At 35.2% G+C, this 27742-nt stretch overlaps 1 protein-coding gene across 2 annotated transcripts in view; it reads left to right on the top strand.

The window, feature by feature from the left end:
- Positions 1-212: 212 nt before the first annotated feature.
- The window catches only part of l(2)10685 (5-methylcytosine rRNA methyltransferase l(2)10685), a 47170-nt gene continuing 19640 nt past the window's right edge, over positions 213-27742 (top strand). The window contains exons 1-3 of one of the 2 annotated variants that reach the window (XM_090383410.1): positions 213-347; positions 8084-8702; positions 26262-26393. In XM_090383410.1, coding sequence (XP_090239536.1) covers positions 261-347; positions 8084-8702; positions 26262-26393 — 838 coding nt within the window. In that variant the 5' untranslated portion in view covers positions 213-260. Of the gene's footprint in view, positions 348-538; positions 791-8083; positions 8703-26261; positions 26394-27742 lie in introns of those variants that run through there. The other variant, XM_090383402.1, reaches the window with a different exon arrangement.

A 27742-nucleotide genomic window follows, 5' to 3' on the forward strand; every position in this document is an offset into this window, starting at 1 on the left:
TAAATAGCAATTATATTAATTTATGATATAGTAGTAAAATGTTTTGTTTGTTGGGCTTTGAGGTAAATATAAACCAAAAAAGCAGTAATGTGTGGGTTAAGAGAGAGAGGGGAAAACCTTCCATCACTTGACACACAGATTTTTTTTTCGCGCGCTCTCTCTCTCTCGCACACACACGCAGTCGGAGGCGGTGCGCTTGGAATGCTGGGAATTTGGGATTCCACATTTTCTTGACACTGATATTTTTTGGTGTAGCTAAGATGCAGTTATTAATGATTAAGTATTGTCCAGAAATGTTCAGTTCGATTAGGGTGCACAATCGATGCCTTTCTAAAGTAACGCACTGGGTAAGTTTCGGATGAGTTCCTCTGCTATACAGTATTTACCATTTGGAGGGATGAGGGATCTAGATACCGTATTTTATGCTCAGGAACTATATCCCCCCCCCCCCATTATCAAAATAATATAGTTTTTTTATTACTACCTGATGACTAAAGCTTAATAATTCCCCGAACACTGCTTTATGCCTTTAGAAATTCCTGGGACCTCCCCTAAGGCATTAGTAACTGGAAATGCGCTGGAATGTACAGGCTGGACATTAGAAAAGATCGGTAGGAGGGGCTAGACTTGTCAACCAGTGGTCCAGAGAGCAGTGGCAAAATTATTATGTCGTCAGATGAGTCACCGCATGGCGACTGTTTATCAATCCCGCTGGAGTAGGGGCAGAACCGGAAGCTCTCCCAGAAACCGGAGCTTCCGGTATTTTGATGTCCGTAGCATAATAATGAAGGTGAAAGCAAAACAGGGCACAGAAAAGATACACAATTTTAATAATTTTTTATTTAGCAATTGTTTTTCTATTCTTTTACTGAGCACCGATAATCTAGGATAAATCTATTTGAAAATTGAGGCCTAGGCCAAATGGGCTTCATTCCATCCCCCCCCACACTTCCCTGATTGGTCTTGACTATGTACATATTCCACAAGCCTGGTCTGTGTGTTAGTTATGAATTTGGTTGGCAAATGTTCTGGCCTACAGTGATGGTTTCAGCACTTGAAAGAAACTTCAAATTTGACATGTCCTGCCCTGCCCTGCCCTGCCCATTCTCTCCCCTTTCATTTTTTTCATGAAAAATGTTCTCTAGTGTGAATTAGTTCAGACTGGAGGACTAGTCCTAGTTTGTTACATAGTCTAAACACAGACTTATGTTATAAGTTGTGCACAACTGCAGCTGTAAGCTGTTTGTTTTATAATTTCCCAAAAATTTATCTTTCAGCATGATGAGTGACAGTATTGATAATGACATATAAGTGCAAATGCATCATGCAGTAAATTCACTGAAGTTATTAGAGTGGCATTGTTTCATTACATCACAGCTTGCCTATTCATAGTCTATATTCTGTCCCCGTCTCCACCTTCAAGGAACCATAGAAAATACCATATTTTTGGTCATTTTCCCCCAGCCCCCAGTGCTGTAGTAGGCCTAATGATGCCTATACTTTTAACTGCTGTTTATCAATAACATTTCTATATGTATCTTTATTTTTTTAGCTTGTGTTTGCATGTATCACTAAAATTTCTTTCAATTACTTGGTTATACTTCAAATAAGTAATGCTTCCCAAATAGAGAATTGTTACTTATTCTCAGTGGGTACAATAACTCAGATGGCTCTTTCTGGGCAATTTGGGTCTTCATCAATGGGTGGGTTGGTACTTTGATGGTGTAACTGCTGACAACCTGTTGTGTCAACAAATCAGGGTACCTACCCACTTGCTGATGAGCGGCCAAATAGCCCTGAAATGGGTGATGGTAGGATTCACTGAGAATAATTAATGGCAGTCTTCTCTATTGGGGAAGTATTACTTATTTGAAGTATAACTGAATAGGCAACTCATTGTTGAAGGCAATAATAGTATGAGATATAATGAAATGATGCAGTATAATAATTTGGTTAATTTACTGCATATAGACATGATGCATTTGTGCTAACTTTTATGTCTGTAAATTTTCCTCAGTCTGAGGCTATTGCCTTTAATTTTTTAATAGTATTAATAATGTTAACTGTTAATAATTTCAAGCTGTAGTCTAACTGGCATATTATCAGTGATGCATTATACCTTCATGGGGACCAAGGCTAAATGGAATTTGGGGGCCCCATCTAAAGAAACAACTAATAAAGAACATTTTCAATTTCATTTTATTGTGACAACAAAACAAACAAATTATATGACATAAGAACTAAATACAAAATTTTATCAAAATCGGTAAAACCATTTTTGAAAAAAAAAAAAAAAAAACGTAATTTTAAAATTAATCTTCAAGTAAAGTTCATTGACCTTGGCAGGTAGAAATTTCAGTTTCCAATAAAAATCACTTAAAAATATTAGTAAAAAACAGTAATGAGTTTTTGAAACTGCTTTTGGGGCTCCCCTCTGATCGGGGCCCTAGGCAGATGTCTCTTTTGCCTATAGGATAACGAGCTAATGATATTATCCACCATTACTGGGATTCTCATGAGATTAGTTCTTGTTTATGCTACGGCACAACCACCAGGTCAGTGGAGTTCACAATAAATCATCAATACGAATGTTAATTGTATTTAGCAGTCACAGGCTTAACCACAATCCATTCAAAGAGCGTATGCTACTGCACTCACTCGCTCCTGACCAATCGGCTAGTTGGCCTTTGAACACAATAATAATTCACACGTGAGACATTCGCTATAAGATTAGGTTTAATTTTGTTATATAGACTGTTATTTAGACAGCACTACTGAGATTTGCATTTCTCATTATGATTGCATAGTATTTTTATAAAACTTTTTCTAAATCTTTCACATAATTTTGTTGCTTTCCTGTTATTACTCCTGGAACACAGTTCACGTATTAATTTATTTCTCTTTGACAGAGGTTTCAAGTTTGCTTAATCTGAACTTTTGTGAAGTTGTTGTTGGAGTGGAAAGATTATTAGGTAATTTTTCAAAATGATTCTTTAAGTTTATATAACCCAAAGCCAAGTCCAGAAACTTCAGTTTTCATTCCTTGATCATAATTTATAGTTAGGCACTAAAATCATAATCAACTAGAGAATACACAAAAAAATTTTACGCCAATTTTAGTGTTAGCAAAGACCTCTTGTCATCATAATGTTGGTGTAAAATTAAAGTTTCTACCCAAAATTAAACAAATAAAATTTTCTGTACAGAACAACTGGTAAATCAGAAATAAATGTTTGGCATTCAAGCACAGAGGAAAGTGGTGGAAGGTATTGAGACTGATGAGAATAGAAATTTCGTAAACAAAAGATTCCAAAAAATAAATATCTTGGTGGGCACAATTTCTCTCATGGCACCACTGTTATTTACATAAAAATCAATGAAAGAATATTTTCAATTCACATGTACTTATATATATATTTTTGTTTTTGAATTTTTGTTGATATTTTTGTTTTTGAATTTTTGTTGATATTTTTGTTCTGTTGAATTGTAGTTGTTTAAGAAATATATCCATCCTTTATCTTAAAATAATTTTTTTATCATTCTTTATTCACTTTGTCCTTCACAAATATAAAATAACATGTGTGGCACATTTTCTCCCAATCCACCACTGATGTTGGTCAAAAACAGTCAGTGGAGAAAAAACTATATTCTGCCCCCCTTTCCATCTTCAAGGAACCATAGAAAATACCATATTTTTGGTCATTCTCCCCCAGCCCCCAATGCTGTAGTAAGCCTAGTGATGCCTATACTTTTTAACTGCTGTTTATCAATAACATTTCTGTATGTATCTTTATTTTTTTAGCTTGTGTTTGCATGTATCACTAAATTTTTTTTCAATTACTCAACAATCTAAACTGAACAGAGTTCAGTTTAGATTGTTGAGTTCAATTGAACTCTGTTAAAAATAATTTATTATTAATATAAACTGAATGTGTAAATAAAATGTTGATTTTTAGAATACTTGGAACAGATGCTATCAAAAATTATTTGCATACTTTTTTATTTTTTTTAAATTTATACTGGTTACTTTTCATTATGGAGTACTATTCTCCTCCTGAGGCATGTCAGACTGACGGTTAACCTGAGTGGTAATTTAACTGCAAAGTTATTTTGACACCTTCATCAGTGATATTGATGAAGGTATATCAGACTTAGTGTCGAAGTTTGCAGATGATACAAAGGTTGGCAGGGTTGTTAATGACAGTAATGGCAGTGTGCTACTGCAACAGGATCTAGATAATTTGGGCAGATGGGCTAAGAAGTGGCAACTGAAGTTTAACCTCGACAAATGCAAAGTACTGCATATGGGTAGAAGTAACCCCAGAGAAACGTACCAACTGTGTGGTACTACACTTAAGGTGGTAGAAAATGAAAAAGACCTGGGAGTAATTGTGCAGTCAGATATGAAGTTTTCGAAGCAATACAGACAGGCTGCCAGGGCAGGTCATGGGGTTTTGTCAATGATATATAGGAATTTTGCTAGCACGGAAAAGGAGGTGGTTGTCCCTCTGTATAAGGCAATGGTCAGGCTATGTCTTGAGTACTGCGTACAGGTCTGGAGGCCTCATTTTAGGAAGGATGTAGATCTACTTGAGCGTGTTCAGAGAAGGGCAACAAGATTGGTGAGGGGAATGAAGGGATCCTCTTACCAAGAGAGGCTTAAGTTCTGCAAATTGCAGCGGCTGGAGACTAGACATCTGTGAGGCGATCTGACTGAGGTGTATAAGGCCTTGAATGGGTAGAGCACGCTGAATTCTGATGGGATCCTTCCACTTGTTCAGATTACGAACCTAAGGGGGCATAAATTCAAATTAAGAAAGGACAGATGTAGAATAGATGAGCGGAAATTTGTCTTTAGCCAGCGGGTGGTTAATTGCTGGAACAAACTTCCATCTGTCGTTGTGGAAGTTGATAGGTTGAATAAATTTAAGGAGGAACTGGACAGGCATTTGGAGGGAATGGTGTGTTTTTTTTTTTTTTTTTTTTTTTTTGGCTGATGCTGCATAAGCTCATACACTTGCTTTCTTGCATCACGTGCCACTACTACTACTACCACCTTGCAAAGACAATATTTACATTCCACAGTGGTATTGATAATTGTAACCCTAATTATAGTTGGTTGTTTGGTTTTATGAGTATCGTAAAAAAGTCATAAACTCCTTTTGATATATGATCAGTAATTGCACTCAGCCTTGGCTGCTCATCTGTAATTTGAAATGGATTTTGCATACAATTTATCAATATTTTGCAATTAAATGCTAGCTCATTAGCAGTGAAGTGTAGTGCTCTGTATGTACTTTTAAATAGCCCCCTACAATCAAACAAAAGAAAACAAAACTATAAAATGTGAATTTTGATTTCAACCTGTGACAGATCAACTAAGCCAAACTGGTGACAAATATGCCAAATAGAATGCATGGAATCATACTACTACAAAAATAATAAATTAGCATATATAAAATTCAAATGATACTAAATGACAGTAATTACCAACAAACATAATGAAATAAAAAAAATGGAAGGAAGAGAGCCTATCTGCATACAAAGAATGTGTAAGGAAGAATGATGGGAGGCAGAAAGGATAAAAAAAGAGGGAAATAATTTTATAATAAATAATTTTAATGAACTGGACTGACTGTCTGTATCAGTTGTATTACAACAAAAAGAAAAGTGACATAGGAAGTATGATTAAATAATAGTTAAATTAAAATTAATCACTGTTTGCTTGTGAGGGTATTGCTGAAGCTACAGCAGGTGTTGTATTTGCCAGGAACTAATTTTGCCATGTACAAAGAAAAAGAAGTTGACATTAATTAATAAAATCAAACCTTAAAAAAATTGAAGAGAGTCTACTGTACCTCAGGATGAACATCTCACAGATTTCTGCTGTAATCGTGTCATTGTTGCCTATTCAAGCTTAGTTTCTTTGTTAGGTTGGTTTGAGCTTTAATAGCACATTATTAACAAGCTATAATGCACCAAAACTAGGTCATATGAGGATAAAGTTAAGAAAGAGATTAGAGTGACCTATGGATTTAGGTCACTGGGTTAAAATGTATAAGGATAGTTATAGGTAAAAATGGATAATATAAAGTAAAAATTAATAAAAAATATATATTAAATGAAAGAAAACAAGTTATTGATTGTAAATAAGAAATGGCTGACATGTGGTCATTGTCAGATAAAATCTGAGTGTATAGGACTTAGTTATACAATTAATATAAAATATAAACTGTGTTCATGATATAATGAGGGAACTAGAACAAAATGATATGCTGGATAGTTAAATGTTGCCTCAAAACCACACACATACACACACATGGATCATTGGTCCTCATAAAAAAGGAATGCCTGAGATAACTGTGTCCTATGCAGAAGCTAGCAAGAACAACTTTTTCCATACAGTTCCTGTGTGGACTAGACTGCCAAAGTTTGATTACAAGCTTAATCTGATAGGGCTTGTTTGTGACTCTTGCCCTTAGGATTGCAAACCAGTACTTATTACCTGCCTGTAGTCTGTATAGGGAACTGACTAGCAGGCTCTGGTTCTTGGTTTGTGTTGATCCAGTGGCAGCATCCAATAGGTCATTACCCTGATTCCAATATGGCTTGGGATTCAGCAGAAGCAGATGTTATAAACATTTAGTAAGCTAATGTAGTATCTTCTGAACCCGGTACAGCAGATATTTGTTTTTAAAATTTTTTTATTAAAAATATTTGTTTTTATTAAAAAAAAAAAAAAAAAAAGAATTGTTAACAGTTGTGTTCAGAAAAGACTGAAAACAAAGGTGGCATCCACCTTTGCTTTGAATCTTTGAGTTATTTCTTTCTGGTGTTTATAAATGGGGTAACTTTTTATCCTATTAGCAAGTGTGTGGAAAAGAAAATCACTTGCACACCTGGTTATAGGTTAATTTCTTTAACCATGTTTTCTTTAGTTTGTTCTGTCACAGGTTGTATAGAGGCACCAGTGAATTTAGCTGTTTTTCAGCAGTTCACTATGGAAATACAACCTTTGGGTGACTACAGCTGTGAATGCTCCCTGATGAAATCACAGCTGTATCCCCTACCACAAACTGATTGGTGGTGGGAGAAATGGTGTGCAAAAGACAATATGCACCTACTGTTGTAAAAGTTTTTGGCACAGCTGGTTAAGAATTTAGAATTCTGTTTTTGGTGGTTGATTGATTTATTGTATTTATATATTGATTTATTGTATGATTTTTTTTATTACATGATGGGGGGGGATAGTTTTTTTTATCCCACTGGTCTTACACAAAGCATTAAGCTTACCCAATATGACAATCTATAAAATTGTTGTGTTTGTAAACATCTTATATCCTTTTATGTTTTACTAATAAAAAACTCAAAAGCAGTACGGTAATAAAATCATGAGTTATGTGGCCTTATTTTTATGTAGTGATGTTTATCAGTCAAGAAGTGCTTGTATTTCAGTACATAATAAAGATAAATTTGATTGTGTGAGGCCCATTGTATTTGCATGTGCTTGTTAACATTGGCTCTGTAATCTCCTGACTGATTTCATCAGCTGTTTACCGTATCTATTATCTATTTTCTGATAACTAGAGGGTCATTGCCATGACAGAATCCTCATTTTTGTGACATTAAAAGGATTCTTCAAGTATTGACATAATCTGTTGCAAACTGAACATTCAGAGATTTTAGTCAGTGTTAATGAGCACTTTTGGTATATAATTAAGCATGACCTTTTTTTTTTTTTTTTTTTCTTTCCCATTTTATAAATCAGTAATATCTAAGTTCCCTTGATATAATTAGAGAAAGAAGGCACCTGTTAATGTGGATAAGTTAAAACTTTTAAAGTGATAAATTTTTTTTAAGTGATTAATTTTAAATAATAAACTCTTATGCAGACTTGTTTTTGTGTACTGTTGTTCATCAATCAGAGAGTATTTCCATTCCATTTTTATTAAAATTACTTTTTTCATAAATAAAAAGTAAAATAAATAAAATAAAGTCATTTTAATTCAAAAGTAATTTCAAATAATTTTTAAATTTTAGCTCTAATATATGTATACACAGCATACTTTATACTGCTTTTCAGGCTGATTTGAGAAGAAAAAAATGGCCAACAGACCTTGCACTGCAGCATTTTGATAGCTTCTATGGATCTCTATATTCTAATTGGCCTTCCATTCGTTTAGGTCTTTTGTGTCCACATAATTACTGTGCTGTGATTAATCCTCTATCAGAGACTGAAGAAGATGTAAGAAAACTAAAAAAATTAGGCTTTGTTGAATTTAGAAAATTGTACAGTCATAATCTAAAGAAATTCTTAAGAAAGACTGATGAACAGAAAAAAAGCAGCAGGGATAATGAGAAGATAGATACTTCTTTCAGTAATACTTTTGAACATTTAAATGAAGAGGATATGAGTGATAATTGTGTAGAAATTGCAGACACCTTATATGAACAAAGTTACTCTGTGATTACTAACAATAATTTAGGAAACGAATTTGTTCCTGTAACAAAACTGAAGTATAATGAGGAAGTAACTAATGAGTCTGAATATTATTCATTTTATAAACCTAATAGTGAATTGACAGTTGAAAAAATTAAAGAGAATTTATTTTCATTTCCTGAAAGTTGGAAAATTTTTATTAATTATCGAGGAAATCTGGTTAAGTTTCCAAAACCAAAATCTGATAGTTTGGGTCTCTTTGGTAAGTAGTGCTTTCTGTATATTCTCTTATATATTTTGTATCCAAAATGCAAACTCATTTTTGATTTAGCCAAGTATAAATAAAGAGTATTAAATTTAATATATATGAATTTTTATGTGAATTTGATTACTTATTTTTTATGTATTAAAAAGCAATATAAATTTCACATTTCTGATAAATGCTTATTTTTTAAATTTATTCAAAAGTTAGGTTAAGTTAGATTTCTGATGGTGAGAATTTTTGGTAAGCATCTCCTTTTTGTGACTTAATAATGTTTGAGTTACTACTTTTAATTTTTCTTCATTTATTTACACCTGATAATGTTGATATAAGAGATTACTCTCATAAACAGCATTTATAAGTGATCATCACAGTGTACCTCCTATGAGTTATTATAAATTGGAGTAAAAAAATTTTTAATTATTTTCTTGCTTAAAATTAGATAATTGTAAGGACTAGAGTAGTGAGTCAGACGTGTGATGACACATTAGCTACTTTCCATAGTTACAACTTGTAATTCTGTATTTTACTAGATATATTAATGTAGAGGAAACCACCAAGGGCTCTTTCTCATACATTAAATGTAGTCATGATGAACCAAAATTAAATGGCAGATATTTGTTATTTTAATGGATAAGATCAGGCAGTTAAGGAAAAGACTTTGAGAGAAATAAGTTAGTGTAAGCATAGGGGTCAGAGGAGTCTGGTGTGTGCTTAAGGCCAGTCCTTTGGAAAGTGACTGTTTTGCAATTAAGAATTGAGATAAAATAGCTGATATGACAACCACTGTGCTGGATTTTCTTGTTAAAGAAAGGAAATGACCACATACTGTGTAAGAAGGATGAAAAGAGAAGCAGAGTACATCTGCTAGCAGTAAGATAGATATAAGATATCACAAATCAGTTAAGTTCTTCTGGATATGACAGAGAAATTTTTCTGGTTCTTGCACCATATGGCTGATAATAGTAATAGAGCTATGCAACCTTTAGATTTCATTAGAAATTATAATGTTAAGAAAATGTTGGAAATGATTGGGAGGTTGATGATATCTGGAATTTTGACTGGACATCATAAGAAAAAATATGTCCTGCAAGCCTTGTCAGTCAAGGAGAAATTATGTAAAAATTGCTGAGTGGAATATTTTCTGCATGGTTCACAGTAATTGGAAGATAAAATTTTTATAGTAATGGGAGTGCACATCAACAGGGGAAGTACAATTTGCAGATGCTGTCAAGGCTGCTTTGAGTATTTAAGGAGACAAATAGTTGAAGGAAATATTTGGATTTAATATACAACTAGTACAGAAGGGTTGGGGGATAACCTTTTAAAACACCTGAATGATTAAAAGTCTAGAGCTGGTATGTCAAACTGGATGCCCTCTGGTTTTTGTTGTGCATCTCTTAATGTTGTCAACTTTCACAGGTTAACAAGGTTAAACCTATGTAAAAGAAAATGATAAATAACCTTTAAGTAAGTTAAGTGATACTTAACCTTCCTTTTCTAATATGGAATCTGATAGGTGCAACTTTTTAAAATTTTTCTGTTGCTTTTTTAAATTTGTAAATGAATCAGATCCTCCTGTGCACCTTTGTTCACCAGTATTCTTTAACTGGTTATATAATATTTTCTGTTTTCGTTTTGATATACAGGTAACCCTCTTATAACATGGTAGTTTGGTTCCTACAAAATCTCGTGTAATGTGAAACTGTGTTATACGGGGACTAAGAGCCAGTACAAAAAGGAGGGTTATGTTCCAAAAGCTAACAAAAATAACTTTTTTTTTTTTTTTAATAGCTATTGGAAACTTAATTTTTATAGTAGTAATAACTTAATATTTTAACTTAATTTTTATAGTAGTAATAACTTAATATTTTAACTTTATTTTTATAATAGTAGTAACTTAAATAGTAACAACTGAACAAAAGTCTTACCTTACAAACTGTGATACTTATATGTTAGCATTAGTAGAGGCATATGATGCAAGAAAGCAAGCTTATGCAGCATCAGCCAAAAAAAAAAAAAAAAAAAAACACTTCCATTTGATCCCTCCGTTCGTTCAGAAAATCTTGTCCAGCTGAGCCTTAAATTTATTTAGGCTATCAACTTCCACAACAAGGGATGGAAGTCTGTTCCACCAACCAACTACCCACTGGCTAAAGGCAAATTTCTGCACATCTATCGTACATCTGTCTTTCCTCAATCTGTCAGTCAATGTACGTTCATTGTCGGTCAATGTATGTTATGTCAATGTCAGTCAATGTATGTTATGTCAATGTCAGTCAATGTATGTTCATTTAATTTTCTTCCTCTTCATCGTTGCTAAGCACAATCTCTTCTGCAGCATCTAGATTTTGTGTACCTTCTACTCTCTTTAAAAGTCACAACTGCACGCTTCAAAGTCACAATTTTTTACGGTCTCAAACAAACACAAGTTCAATAGCACAGAACCTAACCCAGGGATCTCCTAACAAAATATAGTGGACCCCTACTTAAAAGTGATAAGCAGTCAATAACAAAGAACACGCCACACACAAGTTGCAACAAACATGATACGGAGTAATGAGTTTCTGAAAATTTATTTATGTTTTTTATATGATTGAATATTTCATGGAAGGGGAAACACATTTCACCATAATGTGAAAACCCACAGAATTCCAGCTATCAGTACTATAGCAAATGCAAGAAGATTGTGTTTACTACACGTTTATAATTGATTACTGTACAGTAACAGAAAAGACCAATAAACCAGAAACCGCAAATTGTTTTTATTGTTTTATGGTAGTGATCTCCAGAAAATGTGCTTTAGAAAAATACCATGAAGGCGATAACAACTAGCGAGTCAACAGCCGGGATTCACAAAAAGGAATGGAAACATTGAAAATTACAACTAACATAATAGCAGGGTTTTCCCAGCACAGAATCTCAAAAATACTGTGTTATGTGAGATTTCCAGTAATTCTCAAACCGTGTTAGAGCGAAACCTTGTAGAAGTACCATGTTGTGTGAGAATTGCTGCAATTTATCAATCGTGTTAGAGCGAAACCGTGTTGTACAAGTACCATGTTATTGGGGTTGCCTGTACTATGAATTATGAGACATTAATTTTTTGTTTAGCATTTAATAGATTTAACCCACCCAGGGGCTCACATCTGGTGAGTATGGGCTTGGCACACCCAGGGTCCTGAGCTCAGTATCATCATTCTTCTCTTCCTTGGGATTCCCTTCTACTTTTGACTCTCTCTCTCTCTCTCTCTCTCAGGGCAACTCGGGAATTTTTTTTTTTTAGCTGGTGCAGCATAAGCCTCAGGCTTCCTTGCACCATATAGCTAATAATAGCAATAGCTGCCAAGCAAGCAAAAGCATCTATCTTTTGTCTAGGCAATTTCCATTCCACATGGACACCAGTGACAGATATCTAAATCTTGTTGTAGAGTTTTGATTTTGCTGGATAAACATGAACAGCTAACAAAAATAAAGATGTTTATGTCGTGTCTGCCAAATGCCACATCAGCATCTGTGCTTCAATCTGGAGATCAGTAACCTTAAATTCTAAAAAAAATACAATAAGAAATTGTTTATTATTATTGGTCTCTCTTATTTATTTTCATTCAATATTTTTTAATTTGGGTTTAGCAGATTAACAGAGCACAATTTTCAATTCAGCAAAGAAGCTAAACATTAATTTTTTTATAATTAAAACAGAGAGGGGTGATGTCACAAAAGAGTCTTTGTTAAATTGAGGGTGCAAGTGTCAGAGGTAAAGGAGATATGATAAAATAAAAATGTAAAGGAGATATGCTAATATGATACAGTAGACTTCAGAATAACGGCACTTCAGGGATTCAAGGTGCCATTATTTCTATTTTCCCATTTTCTAGAAAGTTTTTTTTGTTTTCAATATATTTAATATAGAAATAATGATGCTAAATAAGAAATAGAGAGATTAAGAATGCAATTTTATTAACTGCACATGAAAAACACAAACATGTTGACGATCCAGTGTTATATTCTGCCATTAATACACTCCTACTTACTCCCTGTTCTATTTTCTTTATTATATCAAGTTTAGTCTGCACGGGTAACACAGTGGACAGTATTGTCACTGTCCTCCCCACACTTTTATCGAGAAACTTTTGCCGAGAAACTTTTATCGGCTTTTTTCACACCATGGCTGAGTTAATCGATCTCAGGTATAGATAACAAGGTTTTTTCCCCCATGGCAAACCAGGGGAAAAACCAGGCAAGGTTTTTTGCCTGGTTTGCTGGATGGTTTTTTCATCCAGCAAACCAGGCAAATCGACTAGAAAACGTATGCAATTTACAGACACGATACACTTTGGTATATGAATTAACTTTTCAGGTGATGCTAATGTAATAGTATGGATTACAGGGGTCCCTGGTATCCGAGTCCCCGCAGTTACGAGGATTTGAAAATTAAAGAATTAAAGCTTTTTCTTTTTTGAGAAAATTGACCAAGCACTTCAATATTTTTTGTGAGGACAATCTTCTTCATGATCGTGCAAAAAATGTTAAGCGTGAAGTTAAAGACATAACTAAATGCTATGACACCATTTTATCTGAAAAAATTCGACAAAAAAAAACCCACTAATAACTCTGGATTAATTCTTTATTCGTACAACCAAAAAGTAGTGTAACTTCAATAAACTTTACTTAACCTTACATTGTGTAACATATTATAATAAAAAAATGTCTAATAAAATAATTTTCTCATTTTTTACTATGTAAAAGTACATAATAAACATTATTAAATAATATCGGTGTAGATACACCATATCTACTCATCCCTCAACAGTTGCCCATGTATTGCACTACCTACAATAAGTAACTCTTCACTTGCAATACCAGGGTACCTGCCCACCCATCAATGAAAAGCCAACTAGCTTTGAAACGGTGCCATCTGGGTGGTGGCCCCCATCGAGAATAAGTAACAGTCTTCTCTATTAGTGAAGCATTACTTATTCAAGGCAGTGCAATACTTGGGCAACTTGTTGTGAAGGATGAACACAATATGAGATACAGATGAAATGATGCTTTTCACACTACTATCATAGTTTTTCTTCAAGAGTTGTCTATGGTGTATCTACACCGATGTTATATAGATATAGAATCTTAAACTCTTAAAATATTATGCCTAGTTGCATTTAGTTTTATTTAAATAATAAACATCACAAAAATTGGTCCCCATTTTAAGTGGAATTTTCTGGAAACAATTATCCTCGGATAACAAGGGCCTCCCTAGCCGAGTGGTCAGGAGCGGGAGTGCAGTAGCACACGCTCTTTGAGTAGACCAGGGTTCAAGCCCCTGACTGCTGAATACGGTCGATCTGCCAACCCGCACTGGACCAGCGTGGCAGATTATGGTCCATTTCCCTCAGCATGAATTGTTGAGGAGGCTTCCATCCTGCAGTGGGTTGATAATGGCTGCACTTTTTTTTTAACAAGGATAATTGGTTGTGCATCTGGAGCTTTCACAGCCACCTCAATCCAGGCAGCCAGGTCATTTGCTCCAATACTGCCACCAAGTACATTATAAGCAGCCTTTGCTTCTTGTTCTGAAAATGCTGCTAATTCACGGTTATTTTTAGTGATCTCGTCTTTTCCAATTCATATTTCCAGCAGTTTTCAGTTGCTGTTGAGCTTACTTTTCTCCATGCTAATTCAATATTGTATGCAATATCTTTCAGTATTAATGTTTTAAGAAATTCTAGAATTTGAATTTCTGAGTTTACAACATCAGCAAGTAGCTCAGCATGGTAGGAGGCATTGAAGGCTTGAATAATACCCTGATCCGTGGGCTGAATTAGCATATTTGTGTTCCTTGGCAGAAACACAACTCTGATCTTGCCATTTTTCGATTTCAGGACATCAGCCAAAAGACGAGCTGGGCAGTGATCTTTTAGTAATAGAGCCTTTTCTTCAACTTTTTTGGAAAGCAAGTGATATCTCACTGATAGCATTAGCATTAGTAGAGGCATTTGATGCAAGAAAGCAAGCTTATGCAGCATCAGCCAAAAAAAAAAAAAAAAAAATAAATAAATAAATAAAATAAAAAAAATAAAAATAAATAAAAATAAATAAATAAAAAATAACCACTTCCACTTCACCCCTCTGTTCGTTCGAAATACCTGTCCAGCTGAGCCTTAAACTTATTTAGGCTATCAACTTCCACGACAAGGGATGGAAGTCTGTTCCACCAACCAACCACCCGCTGGCTAAAGGCAAATTTCCTCACGTCTGTCCTACATCTGTCTTTCCTCAATTTGAATTTATGCCCTCTCAGGTGATTTTTCTGAGCAAGAGGAAGAATCCCATCAGCATTGAGCATGCTCAAACCATTCAAGGCTTTATACACCTCAATCAGATCACCTCGCTGGTGCCTAGTCTCCAGACACTGTAATTTGCAAAACTTAAGCCTTTCTTCGTAATAGCACCCCTTTGTTCCATTCACCAATCTTGTTGCCCTTCTCTGTACTCGTTCCAGCATCCCTACATCCTTCTTGAAATGAGGCCTCCAGACCTGTATACAGTACTCTAGGTGTGGCCTGACCATTGCCTTATACAAGGGAATAATCACCTCCTTATCCCTGCTAGAAAAATTCCTATATATCATCGACAATACACCATGAGCTACTCTTGCAGCCTGTCTGCACTGCTCAGAAAACTTCATATCTGCCTGCACAACCAGTACAGATAGTACAAACTTGCTTTCAAACCATAAAGCAAAAATATCACTTGTCATCCAAGTGTTGGAGCAATTTTTATAAATAACAGGTAAGTAGCTTAAAACATGGGAAACTTCAACTTTTGCTGATGCACAATGGCTTTAGCTTATGATTTCCTGTTTTGTTTGAATACAGTAACACAATTTTCTCTTTGTTAGTTTTCATGTCCACTTTGTTGGGTGCCTTTTTAATATCCAGTGACTTTTCGGGGAGAAGTTTAAAGCAAAAATTCAGGAAATGCCCTTGCTGCTGTAATGTCACAAAATGTAGCTTCACCTACAAGACTAACCTGGGATATTCCATGAGTAGCCTTCCATCTCCAGGCCAACCCGTCAGAAGTTTTAAATGTGCATCTCTGCCAAGTAACTTATGAAATTTAGTACCGATAAATGGAGTAAAGGTCCCATTTATTGATACTCCTTCACTATGCTTCTGTAGAAACCACTTCTATAACCATTGGTCTAAATCACTGTTTTCACAAAGTGTAGTTTTCCTTCTTTGGAGGCCTACTTCATTTTCTATGGAGTCTACAAATGAACGCAATTTTTTCTTCCTGTTTCATCCAACCGTCGATAATTTCTTCTGAGATTGCACACTCACAAAAAATACTGCATTTCGTTTCACCACTCTTAACTCTTTTTAACTTTTAACCTTTTAACTTTTAAGATAATCTTTTAACTTTTCTTCAGCTGTATATTTTTTTTCTTTTGGTGGCCATTACTTCAGTCCTACTGATTTACTAATTTTGCCCTGTATTTATTTCTGGTGCCCTAGAATTTATTGTGTTTTCAGAAAACTAAATCAACATCAAACTGTCCGGCCTATTATAGTGCCAAAATGAAGTTACATAATTTCTCCATAAACCACTTGTCAGTTCTTGTACATTTTTGTCTAGTTTAGCGTTTAGTAGTTTTTGCTATCCTAAGTGTGTAATTAGCACATGACACCCTTAGGAAAGGGTGTCATGTGCTAATTACAAAAAATTTGCCTTGCAACTAATGTAATTCATTTGATGAATGGTAGCTGTTTGGAATTAGCATTCCATTGATATACTCTTTTTTTTACATCTCTAGCTGAGGTAAGAAACTGGGTGTCTACAGTAATTAGTCTCTGATTGGTCCTGTTGTTTACAAAAATTACTCTGCCATTGGATACATCGAACTGAATGTACAGCTAATTTTTAGCTAATTTCCCTACTTGGAAATATGGTCATCATCATCATCATCAGCCATTTTCAATCCACTGCAGGATGAAGGCCTCTCCAGCAACTTTCCAGTTCCTTCTGTTTTGAGCACTGGACATCCATTTACTACCCACAAACTCATGAATTTCATCTATCCATATCCGCCTTTGTCTTCCAGGTTTTCTTCTAGCTCCTCTTGGATACCATTCTGTTATTTTCTTAGTCCATCTGTCATCATGTCTTCGAGCTATGTGTCCTGCCCAAGACCATTTTAGTTCTTTAGTTTTGATAAGAATGTCCTTTACTTGAGTTTGTTGCCTAATCCATGTGTTTCTCTTCTTATCTAACAGTCCGATTCCCAATATGATTCGTTCCATTCTTCACTGTGTAGTTCTCAGCTTCTCTTCCATTCTTTTGGTGAGTGCCCAAGTTTCACTTCCATAAGTCATGGTGGGGAGTATACATTGGTTCATTATTTTACGTTTCAGACAAACTGGGATATTGCTCTTCAGTATGTGACTATATTTCCTGAATGCTATCCATCCAAAATTTATTCTTCTCTTTACTTCCAGCCATTTATCATTATTACAGCTAATAACTTGTCCGAGATAAGTATATGACTCCACCTTTTCAATTACTGCTCCTTCAATCATTATTTCCCTTTCTGTGGCATACTTGTTCATCATTACTTTTGTTTTAGCCATATTCATCTTTAGTCCAAAAATCCTTACTAGCTGTGCATAACTGATTAAGATTTTCCTCTAATTCTTTGGGATCATGGCTTATGACCACAATGTCATCTGCAAATCGTAAATGGTTTAGGTACTCTCCGTTCACATTGACTCCTTTCTGCGACCAGTCTGATCTTCTGAAAGCTTCCTCAAGGGCAGCAGTAAATAGCTTCGGAGATATTGTGTCTCCTTGTCGAACTCCTTTCTCAATTTTAAATTTCCTACTGTCTTTGTCTAGTCTAATAAAGGAGGTAGCACTCTCGTATATTTTCTTCAAAATCATAATATATGGGGTATCAATGCCTTGTCTTTCCAGTGCCCGAAACATTGTCTTATGCTGTATGGAGTCAAATGCCTTTTCATAATCCACAAATGCCAGGCATAATGGTGTTTTATATTCATTTGCTTTCTCCATTAGCTGTGATATTACATGAAGGTGATCCATAGTTGAGAATCCTGTCCTAAAGCCAGCTTGCTCTTTCGGTTGATTCTCATCAAGTATTCTTTCTAATCTGTTAGTAATGACCCTTGTGAACAACTTGTAGATATGGGATAACAAGCTAATTGGTCTGTAATTTCCAATTTCTGATTTATCTCCTTTCTTATGCAGCAAAACTATGATTGCATTATTCCACTGCTTAGGCGTCACACCTTTTCTAATGCACTTTGTGAAGAGCCTTGCCAGTTTTTGTGTTATGTCTCTTCCTCCCAATTTTAACAACTCTACAGTAACTTCATCTTCCCCCGGGGCTTTCTGATTCTTCATTTTCTTCAATGCATGTTCTACCTCATCAGGAAGAATATTGGGTATGTCGTATGTGTTGCTACTTTGCAATCCATCTTCCCCACTGCTGGCATCATTCCCCTGCTCCTTGTATAATTCTCTATAGTAGTCTTCTGCTATTTGAATTATGCCTTCTCTGCTGTTTATAAGTACACCATCGCTATTCTTCAGTTTCAGTATCATTTGTCTTTCTGTATTACTGCTCATGGCTGCTGATTTAAATCCTTTGTTTTCCCTTAATGCTTGTTCTACTTTTCTTGTGTTAAATCTTCTTAGTCCTCTCTGAGTCTCTTTCTAATGGCTTTGCATAACTCAGTATACTCAATTTTCTCCCTGTCAGTGTTTTTCTTGCTTTTCATTTGTCGTCTTCGGTTCATCATGACAAGTGTTTCTTGACTAATTTTTTCTTCTTTGGATTTCTTTTTCCCTATAGGTTTCTTGGGCTTTATCACTTTCAAAAAGTTGTAATATTCCTCGTCGATATCTTGGTCCTCAGCAGTCTGCAGAAGCTCATACTTGTTCTTAAGTTCCAGTACATACTGCTTTTTCTCCTCTTCTGTTATCTCAAAGACCTTTGTATTATTTACTCGAGTCAGTTTTTTCCTTTCCTTTCCTACATCTATATCAAGTGTACATCTTACCATTCTGTGGTCACTTCCAACATTTACCTTATTCAGGACGGTGACATCATTCACAATATATCTTCTGTTAGTGAGGATGAAGTCAATTTCATTAGTTGTTAATCCCTTTGGACTCTTCCATGTCCACTTTCTGTTCACCCTTTTCTTGAAAAAAGTGTTCATTACTGACAGTCCTTGAGATTCTGCAAATTCCACAAGTCTTTCACCTCTTTCATTTCTTTCACCAATTCCAAAATTTCCTATAGTTCCCCTTTCTGCGCTGTTTTGTCTTTTTCCAACCTTAGCATTAAAGTCTCCCATAATAATAGTGTAGTGGGTTTTCTGCTCATCTAGAAGACTCTCAATTTCGGTGTACATTTCTTCAACCTCTTCATCATCATGGCTCGATGTTGGTGCATAAATCATTATAATCTTTAGCTTGTATCTCTTAGAAATCTTGAGTATTAGTCTTGACACTCTTGGTGATGTACTTTTGAATTCCAAAATGTTGTTTTTAAAATCTTTATGGACCAGAAACCCAACTTCACCTTCACTCCTTTCACTGTTTCCATTGGTGTACAGCAGATTTCCACTTGATAAACTTATAAGTGATTCATTTCTTCTTCTTGTTTCAGCCAAACCGATGATATTCCAATTCACATTTTCTAATTCCTTTTCCAGCTCTAATATCCTGTCTTCACCGATGAGTGTTCTTACGTTATAACAGGCCAAGTTCAGTTTCCGTGCATGGCAGCCTGGTCGTACCCAGAGATTCTTAGCACCCTCTGCATCCACTCTAATCCTCTCGCTGCCGTAAGAGGGAGAGTGAAAGCTGCTGGGGACTGAGGGCCATTTGTTTCGTCGTGCTTTCATATTGCTGGAGGTATACATCGAACTGAATGTACAGCTAATTTCCCTACTTGGAAATATGGCAGTAGGATGTATATACGGTATTCATTTTTTCCAGTTTCCAATATGAAATTGCTTTGAACACACTACTTTTTTTTTTCATAATTTGTTTTGAGGGACTTGATCATATCTACAGTATTCCCAAACCACAGTATGATATTAAAATTAAAAAAAAATTTAATTTTAAGTATATCTGTTTTACACTTTTTATTGTCAAAAAAAAAATTAATTCTGCTGAAAATTGTAAAAAAAAAAAAAAAAAAAAGTTTCAGATGCAAAACCCAGAAACAGTAGTGTAATCTCTTATTGTTTTCCAGTTTAAAAGTCCATTAATTGTGCAAAATCTAAAATATGTAAATGCACATATTTCTGTTTATTATATATATTCAATATTATTGGCTATGTCCGTTTTCAGTTTTAATTCAAAAGTTATTTCAAATTTTGGTTTGCTTCACAACATGCAAAATTTGAAACGATGTATCTTTTACAATTTGACACTGTATAATGGGTTAGTGCAATTTGCATAATTTTTATACGAGTAGGTATAAAATGAATTGGCATCATTTTAATTATATCTCATATTATGAATAACTTCACGAGTTACCATGGTATTGCACTACCTCAAATAAGTAACACTTCACCAATGGAGACAACTATTGTTACTTATTCTTGACAGATACCACCACCCAGATGGCACCATTTGAAAAATGGTATGGGAGAAGTAGTAGTAACTTATGCAGCATCAGCCAAAAAAAAAAAAAAAATCGCACCATTCCCTCCAAATGTCTGTCCAGTTCCTACTTAAATTTATTTAACCGATCAACTTCGACAACAACAGATGGAAGTTTGTTCCAGCAATTAACCACCCGCTGGCTAAAGGTAAATTTCTGCACATCTATTCTACATCTGTCTTTTCTTAATTTGAATTTATGCCCCCCTTAGGTTCGTAGGAGGAGGAGGAGGTTAGTAGTACTAGCTTATGCAGCATCAGCTAAAAAAAAAACAAAACACACCATTCCTTCCAAATGCCTGTCGAGTTCCTCCTTAAATTTATTTAACCTATCAACTTCCACAACGAGAGATGGAAGTTTGTTCCAGAAATTAACCACCCTTACTTCTACCCATATGCAGTATGGTATAAGATACTCTGTTATCCACATACTGGTCCTAGAAATACTGCTCAATGTTCAGGCCTAAATGGATGTCAGATGAATTAATGAGGCTCATGACAGAGAAATAAAATGCGTGGGATGCATATAAATTATCAGGCAACACAGAAGCCTATGGCAGATATAAGCTAGTCTGTAATCAAGTCAAAAGGAGGTTAGGCAGGTGAAGGAAGATTACTAGAAATCTTTGGCAAAGGATGCAAAGAAAAACAGCAAAGAGTTCTTTACTTATGTAAATTCTGGAAGGAAGGGGATGAATCAGATTGGTTCACTTAACATAGATGGTTCAACTATTGATGATCCTGCTCAAGTAGCTGATAAAGTAAATGAGTATTTTGCATCTACATTCACACATGAGCAGTTATTCAAGGAGGGGAATGCCAGAGGGTTATCAAACTCTTAACAGGGAGCTAAGTGATTTTTTAATAACTGAGAGCAAAGTGGAGGAGAAATTGTTGAAGTTAAACATAAAACAGGCACCTGGGACTGATGGAATCTATACAGTTATATTGAAGAAGGCAGCAAGGGAAGTAAGCAAACCCTTAGCCATAATTATGAGAGCATCCTTAGATTCAGGGGGAGGTCCCATGGACTAGAGATGTGCAAATGTATCCCCAATTCACAAAGGGAGTGCAAAGGATGAAACAAATAATTATAGACCTGTTAGTTTAACTTCTGTTCCGGGGAAAATAATGGAGTCACTGGTTAAAGAGGTGATACAGAATCACCTAGAAAAGACTGCAGTAATAGTTCAGACACAGCATGGGTTTGTTAAGGGGAAATCTTGTCTGACCAATTTGATTGGATACTACGATGTGGTCACAAAGGAACTGGATGCAAAAAATAATTTTGAGATCGTATACTTGAATTGCAGGGAAGCTTTTGATACTGTTGCACATGGAAGAAACAGTATCAAATTGGACAAATTGGAACGGTATGGCATTAAGGGCAAGTTGCTGCAATGGACAGAGGCGGATTTAACGGCAGGCACACCGGGTGCGCGTCCTGGGCCCCGACTTCTGAAGGGCCCAGCAAAACCCCAACTTTATATGCAAAACCCCAACAGATTAGTTGAACTAATTTGTTCAACTATTAGTTCAAACTTTGTGATTATTATTATGCTATTATTAATTATATTATACATATATTATATTCAAATTTTATTGGAAATAAAACATTAATAGTACATAATATTTTTTATTTATTTAAAAAAATGGTTAACATGTATTTTTATTTTCCCTGTCTCTCTCTTTTTTTTAAGGGGCCCAATATTTTCTTCTGCGCCCGGGGCCTCAACCGACCTTAATCCGCTACTGGCAATGGATAAAGGGATGTTTGAGTGGAAGCCAGCAGTGAGTGGTAATAAATAGATGCTGCTCTACGTGGACATGTTATTAGTGGAGTTCCCCAGGGTTTGGTGCCAGGCCTATATTGCTGTTTTGTGTATTTATCAATGATATCGATGAAGGTGTATTAGGCTTAATAACGAAGTTTGCAGATGATACAAAGGTTGGCAGGGTTGTTAATGACAATAAAGACAGTATGCTACTACTGCAACAGGATCTAGAAAAGTTAGGAAGATGGACTGAGAAGTGGTAACTGAAGTTTAACATTGACAAATGCAAAGTACTACATATGGGTAGCAATAACACAAGAGAAATGTACCAACTGTACATTGGATTTTCATTCTTCACCTTAGGGAGGTGAAGAATGAAAAAGATCTGGGGGGGGGGTAATAGTACAGTCAGATATGAAGTTCTCTGAGCAGTGCAAACGGGCTGCCAGACCAGGTCATAGAGTTTTGTCAATGATATATAGGAATTTTGCTAGCAGAGGCAAGGAGGCAATTATCCCTTTGTATAAGGCAATGGTCAGGCCATACCTTGAGTACTGCGTACAGATCTGGAGGTCTCATTTTGGGAAGGATGTAGAGTTGGTAGAACGAGTATAGAGAAGGGCAACAAGATTGGGGAGAAGAACAAAGGGGCTGTTACGAAGAAAGGCTTTAGTTCTGCAAATTGCAGCATCTGGAGACTAGGCACTTGCGAGGTGATCTGATTGAGGTGTTAAGGCTTTAAATGGTTTGAGCAGGCTCAATGCTGATGCGATTCTTCCTCTTGCTGAAATTAAAAACCTGAGGGGGCATAGATTCAAACTGAGGAAAGACAGTTGTAGAATAGATTGTGGAAGTTTGAATTTAGCCTGTGGGTAGTTGATTGTGGAACAGACTTACGTCTGTTGTTGTGGAAGCTGATAGCTTAAATAAATTTAAGGCTGAAATAGACAAATATTTAGTGACCAGATGGATGAAATGGGAATTTTTTTTTTTTTTTTTTTTTGGCTGATGCCATATAAGCTTGCTTTCTTGCATCATATGCCTCAACTAATGCTAATGCTAATTAGAGTCAAGAAAGCAAAAAAAAAAGGTGTAGGAAAGTGGCAGTAGGAGAGGAAAAAGAAGAAATGCTATTGAAGGAGGAACAGAACAGTTAAGTTTACAGATGACATGAACGTTGGCAGGGTTGTTAATGACAGTACGCTACTGCAACAGGATCTAGAAAAGTTGAGCAGATGGGATGAGAGGTGGCAGCTGAAGTTTAACATTGACAAAGGTAAAGTACTGCATATGGGTAGCAACAACGTATCAGCTGTGTGCTACTACACAGAGTGGTAGAGAATGAAAAGGACCTGGGGGTAATTGTGCAGTCAGATATGAAGTTTTCTGAGCAGTGCAGACAGTCTGCAAGGGTAGCTCATGGTGTCTTGTCAATGATATACAGGAATTTTTCTAGCAGTCTAGCAGGGAAAAGGATGTGATTATCCCCTTGTATAAGGCAATGGTCAGGCCACACCTTGAGTACTGTATGCAGGTCTGGAGGCCACATTTTAGGAAGGATGTAGAGCTGCTGGAACGAGTACAGAGAAGGGCAACAAGATTAGTGAATGGAACAAAGAGTTGCTCTTACAAAGAAAGGCTTAAGTTTGAAATTACATTGTGTGGAGACTAGGCACCTGCAAGGTGATCTGATTGAAGTGGATAAAGCCTTGAATGGTTTCAGCATGCTCAATGCTGATGGGATTCTTCCTCTTGCCCAGATTAATGGCCTGAGGGGGCATAGATTCAAATTGAGGAGAGACAGATGTAGAATAGATGTGTGGAAATTTGTCTTTAGTCATCGGTTGGTTGATTGCTGGAACAAACTTCCATCTGTTGTTTTAGAAGTTGACACCTTAAATAAATTCCAGGCCAAACTAGACAAACATTTGGAGCGATGGATTGGTGAATTGGAAAAGGTTTTTTTTTTTTTTTTTGGCTGATGCTGTATAAGCTTGCTTTCTTGCATATGCAAGGCAAATGATGATGCATATATTGCATATGCATCATATGCCTCAACTAATGCTAATGCTGTTTTATCCTCACTTTCAAATATATGTACAGGGGATCCTCGTTATCCAAGGATAATTGGTTCCAGAAAATTCCACTTATAACGGGGATCCATTTTCGTAATGTTTATTATTTAAATAAAACTAAATGCAACTAGGCATAATATTTTGAGAGTTTATGATTCTATATCTATATAATATCCATGTAGATACACCATAGACAGTTCTTAAAGAAAAACTATGATAGTAGTGTGAAAAGCATCATTTCATCTGTATCTCATTTTGTGTTTTGTGCTCATCCTTCTCAACGAGTTGCCATGTATTGCACTACCTCGAATAAGTAATGCTTCACTAATAGAGAAGACTATTGTTACTTATCTCGGCGGGCACCACCACCCAGATGGCACTGTTTCAAAGCCAGTTGGCTTTTCATCGGTGAGTGGGCAGGTACCCTGGTATTGCAAGTGAAACATTACTTATTCGAGGTAGTGCAGTGTATGGGCAATTCATTATGAAGGATGAGTATGTATGGCGTATTTACACCGATATTATATAGTAATGTTTATTATGTACTTGTACATAGTAAAAAATGGATGAAGGAGCTGAAAAATGAGAAAATTTATTTTATTAGACATTTTTTATTATAATATGTTACATAATGTAAGGTTAAATAAAGTTTATTGAAATTACACTATTTTTCAGTTGTATGAAAAGAATGAATCCAAAGTTGTTTGTGGGTTTTTTATGTCGTATTTTTTCAGATAAAATTGTGTTGTAGCATTTAGTTATGTCTTTAACTGCGCACTTAACATTTGTTGCAAGATCATGAAGAAGATCGTACTCACAAAAAGTATTCAAGTGCTTGGTCAATTTTCTCAAGGTAAAAGCTTTAATTCTTTAATTTTCAAATCCTTGTAACTGCGTGGACTCGGATAATGAATACTCTGATACTGGGGGCCCCTTGTATAATTGAAAAATGTTTTCCAGGTGGGGGGAACATATTTCATATTCAACCTGGGAATTTTAGTTAACGATTGAGTTGTAATTTTTACAATTCATTAGCTGAATGAGTGTCTTTAGTAAAAGTGTCTGTTAGCAAAAATAATTCCCAATTATCCAGAATCCAATCAAGAAGAAACTTGTTTAAACATATATACAGTGGCTGCACTGAAACTAATGTGTACAAACTAATGTCAGATGAACATTTAAAAGTTTCCATCATTATTCTTCAAGTTTCGTACTGCACAGGTAGAACTGTATAATAGTTTATGAAAATGGAGTGTGCCATTGATGTGCATATGAAGCACTGGTTTTTTATTGAGTTTCTGAATGAGAGAACATTGTCTGTTGCAATTCACTGATACTCTAAAAATGCTTATGGGTGCACGAAAGCTTATTTGGGCACAGTTAGGCAGTGTCAGTGATTGTAGTAGTGGTTTGAAGGACATATCAAGGTTAGGATGACATCACGCTGCAGTGACAGCAGAAAACGAGGAGGGGTAAACTGATTTGTGAAGACTGATGTATTAACACCATGGAAATGTGTGCAAGAGTGGGAATAGGCTTTAATCCATTGGAAACAATTCTGGATAATTGGGATACAGGAAATTATGCTAACACACCAGATCACAAGGAGCATTATTTCTAAATATCAAAATATTAAAAAATCATTTAGATGTTGCTGTAAAACGTAAAAGAGACAAGAACTAAATAATTGAAACAAAAGACAATTTTTAGAACTGTTATTAATATATTCAGAATTTACATAGGTGAAATGCCTTAATTTCACATATGTTGATAAAGATAACTTGTGAAACATTATTCAATTATTATATTAAAAAGGGAGTAAATCTGAAAAGATTTACTCCCTCTTTAATGACTTAGTTCAGATAGGCATGAGTCTTGAGGTAGTTAAATGTAATTTTAAACTAAATACTTATTTTGTACTACTTTATTGTATTTATCCTGTTGTTTTTTTTTTTTCCTGGTGAGAATTTAATGGTATATTTTTTTCCTTTTATGTATATAACCATAAGGGTATTATTTAATGGATGGAGCTTCATTTTTACCAGTATTAGCTCTTAATTTGAAAAAAGGAGATGTAGTTGGAGATTTGTGTGCTGCTCCAGGGGGTAAAAGCCTTGCTATAATGTTTACCATGGCAGCAGGTATGTCTTTTATTTTAATAATATATTATACGTCATTCCTTAAATTAATTCTAACATTAGCAGTTTACTAATTGTAAAAAAGGTTCTGTTTGTTTTTTATTACACAGATTTTGTTAGTTTTATTGTGTTTTTATTCATTTTACCAGTTTTCTAGTCATAGAAACTAAAAATTCAAATCATTCATTTGAAGAAATAAATTAAAATATTATTAGCTGAAACTCATGAAACTTTCATTTATAACCTTTATATCTGAAAGTACTTTGCTAAACAGAATTCTACCATATAAGATGTGTGTTAAAATACTATTAATAGTATATATTAGCGGTTCTCAAAGTGTGGTCTGCGGACCCTGGGGGGTCCCCAAGAAGCTTTCGGGGGGGGGGGGGTTCTGCGAGGTCAAAGCTATTTTCATAATAATACTAAGACGTTATTTGCCTTTTTCACTCTCATTGTCTCATGCATGTACAGTGGAAGTGTGATGACGTCATCACTCTGACTGCTAATGGAATGTGTGCTTGTGTATCCTTGTGTTTTCTAGGGTAGTAAGTTTAGGCACATATTTATACCCTAAACTTTAAGGCCTAAAGTTTAGGAATAAATATATGTTTTCAGAAATTAACTCAGTTTGTTCTCAGTACTTCTACTGAGAACAAACTAGCTATCTTTGTCTTTGTCTTACTAGCTATCTTCGGTTATACCTGCTATAATCTCTGTAACCTCACTATCGTCCAGTAAATCTTTATTTTGAAATCCCAAAGTTTTCCTTGTGCCTATGCGGAAACACAACAAGGTAACGCTTTGTCTTATTTTGCAATAATATTTAAAAAAAATTTTTGAAAACTTTTCTAAATTTTTAAATTTTAACTAAAATTTATTATTTTAGAATTTAATAATATTTTATTCTAAAATAAAAGAAAATTTATTAATATATTTTTCGGTGAAGATAAAGAAAGCCAACACGAGAACGACGAGAAACGTTGGATAACTTGCGTGGAAAATTAGTTTCTTGATACGGCACTCAAGTGCTGCTTGCTCGGTAAACAGACGGTAGGTGTTATCGGTCTGGAGCAAAGTCGAGAACAATATATTGATTGGCAGATAGGCATGGCAAACAATGTGCTGATTGGTGTGCGAACACAACACATGATAACATCGGGTTAGTATCATTTTAGTAGCACTCAGAAGCAATAATGGTAACTTGCCCTAATGAACGCTTTCCATAATAGTGAAAAAAGGTCAGGTTACCTCCACTTGAATCCCATGGGAGCTTGAACCCCTCCTGAAGTGGAGGGGGTAACTAACCTTTTTTCTTTAGAATCATGTGGACTAGTGCATAAATTGTTTATTAA

This window comes from Mastigoproctus giganteus, chromosome 1 (genome assembly GCF_048544385.1).
Source record: "Mastigoproctus giganteus isolate SK-2022 chromosome 1, ASM4854438v1, whole genome shotgun sequence".
Taxonomy (NCBI): domain Eukaryota; kingdom Metazoa; phylum Arthropoda; class Arachnida; order Uropygi; family Thelyphonidae; genus Mastigoproctus; species Mastigoproctus giganteus.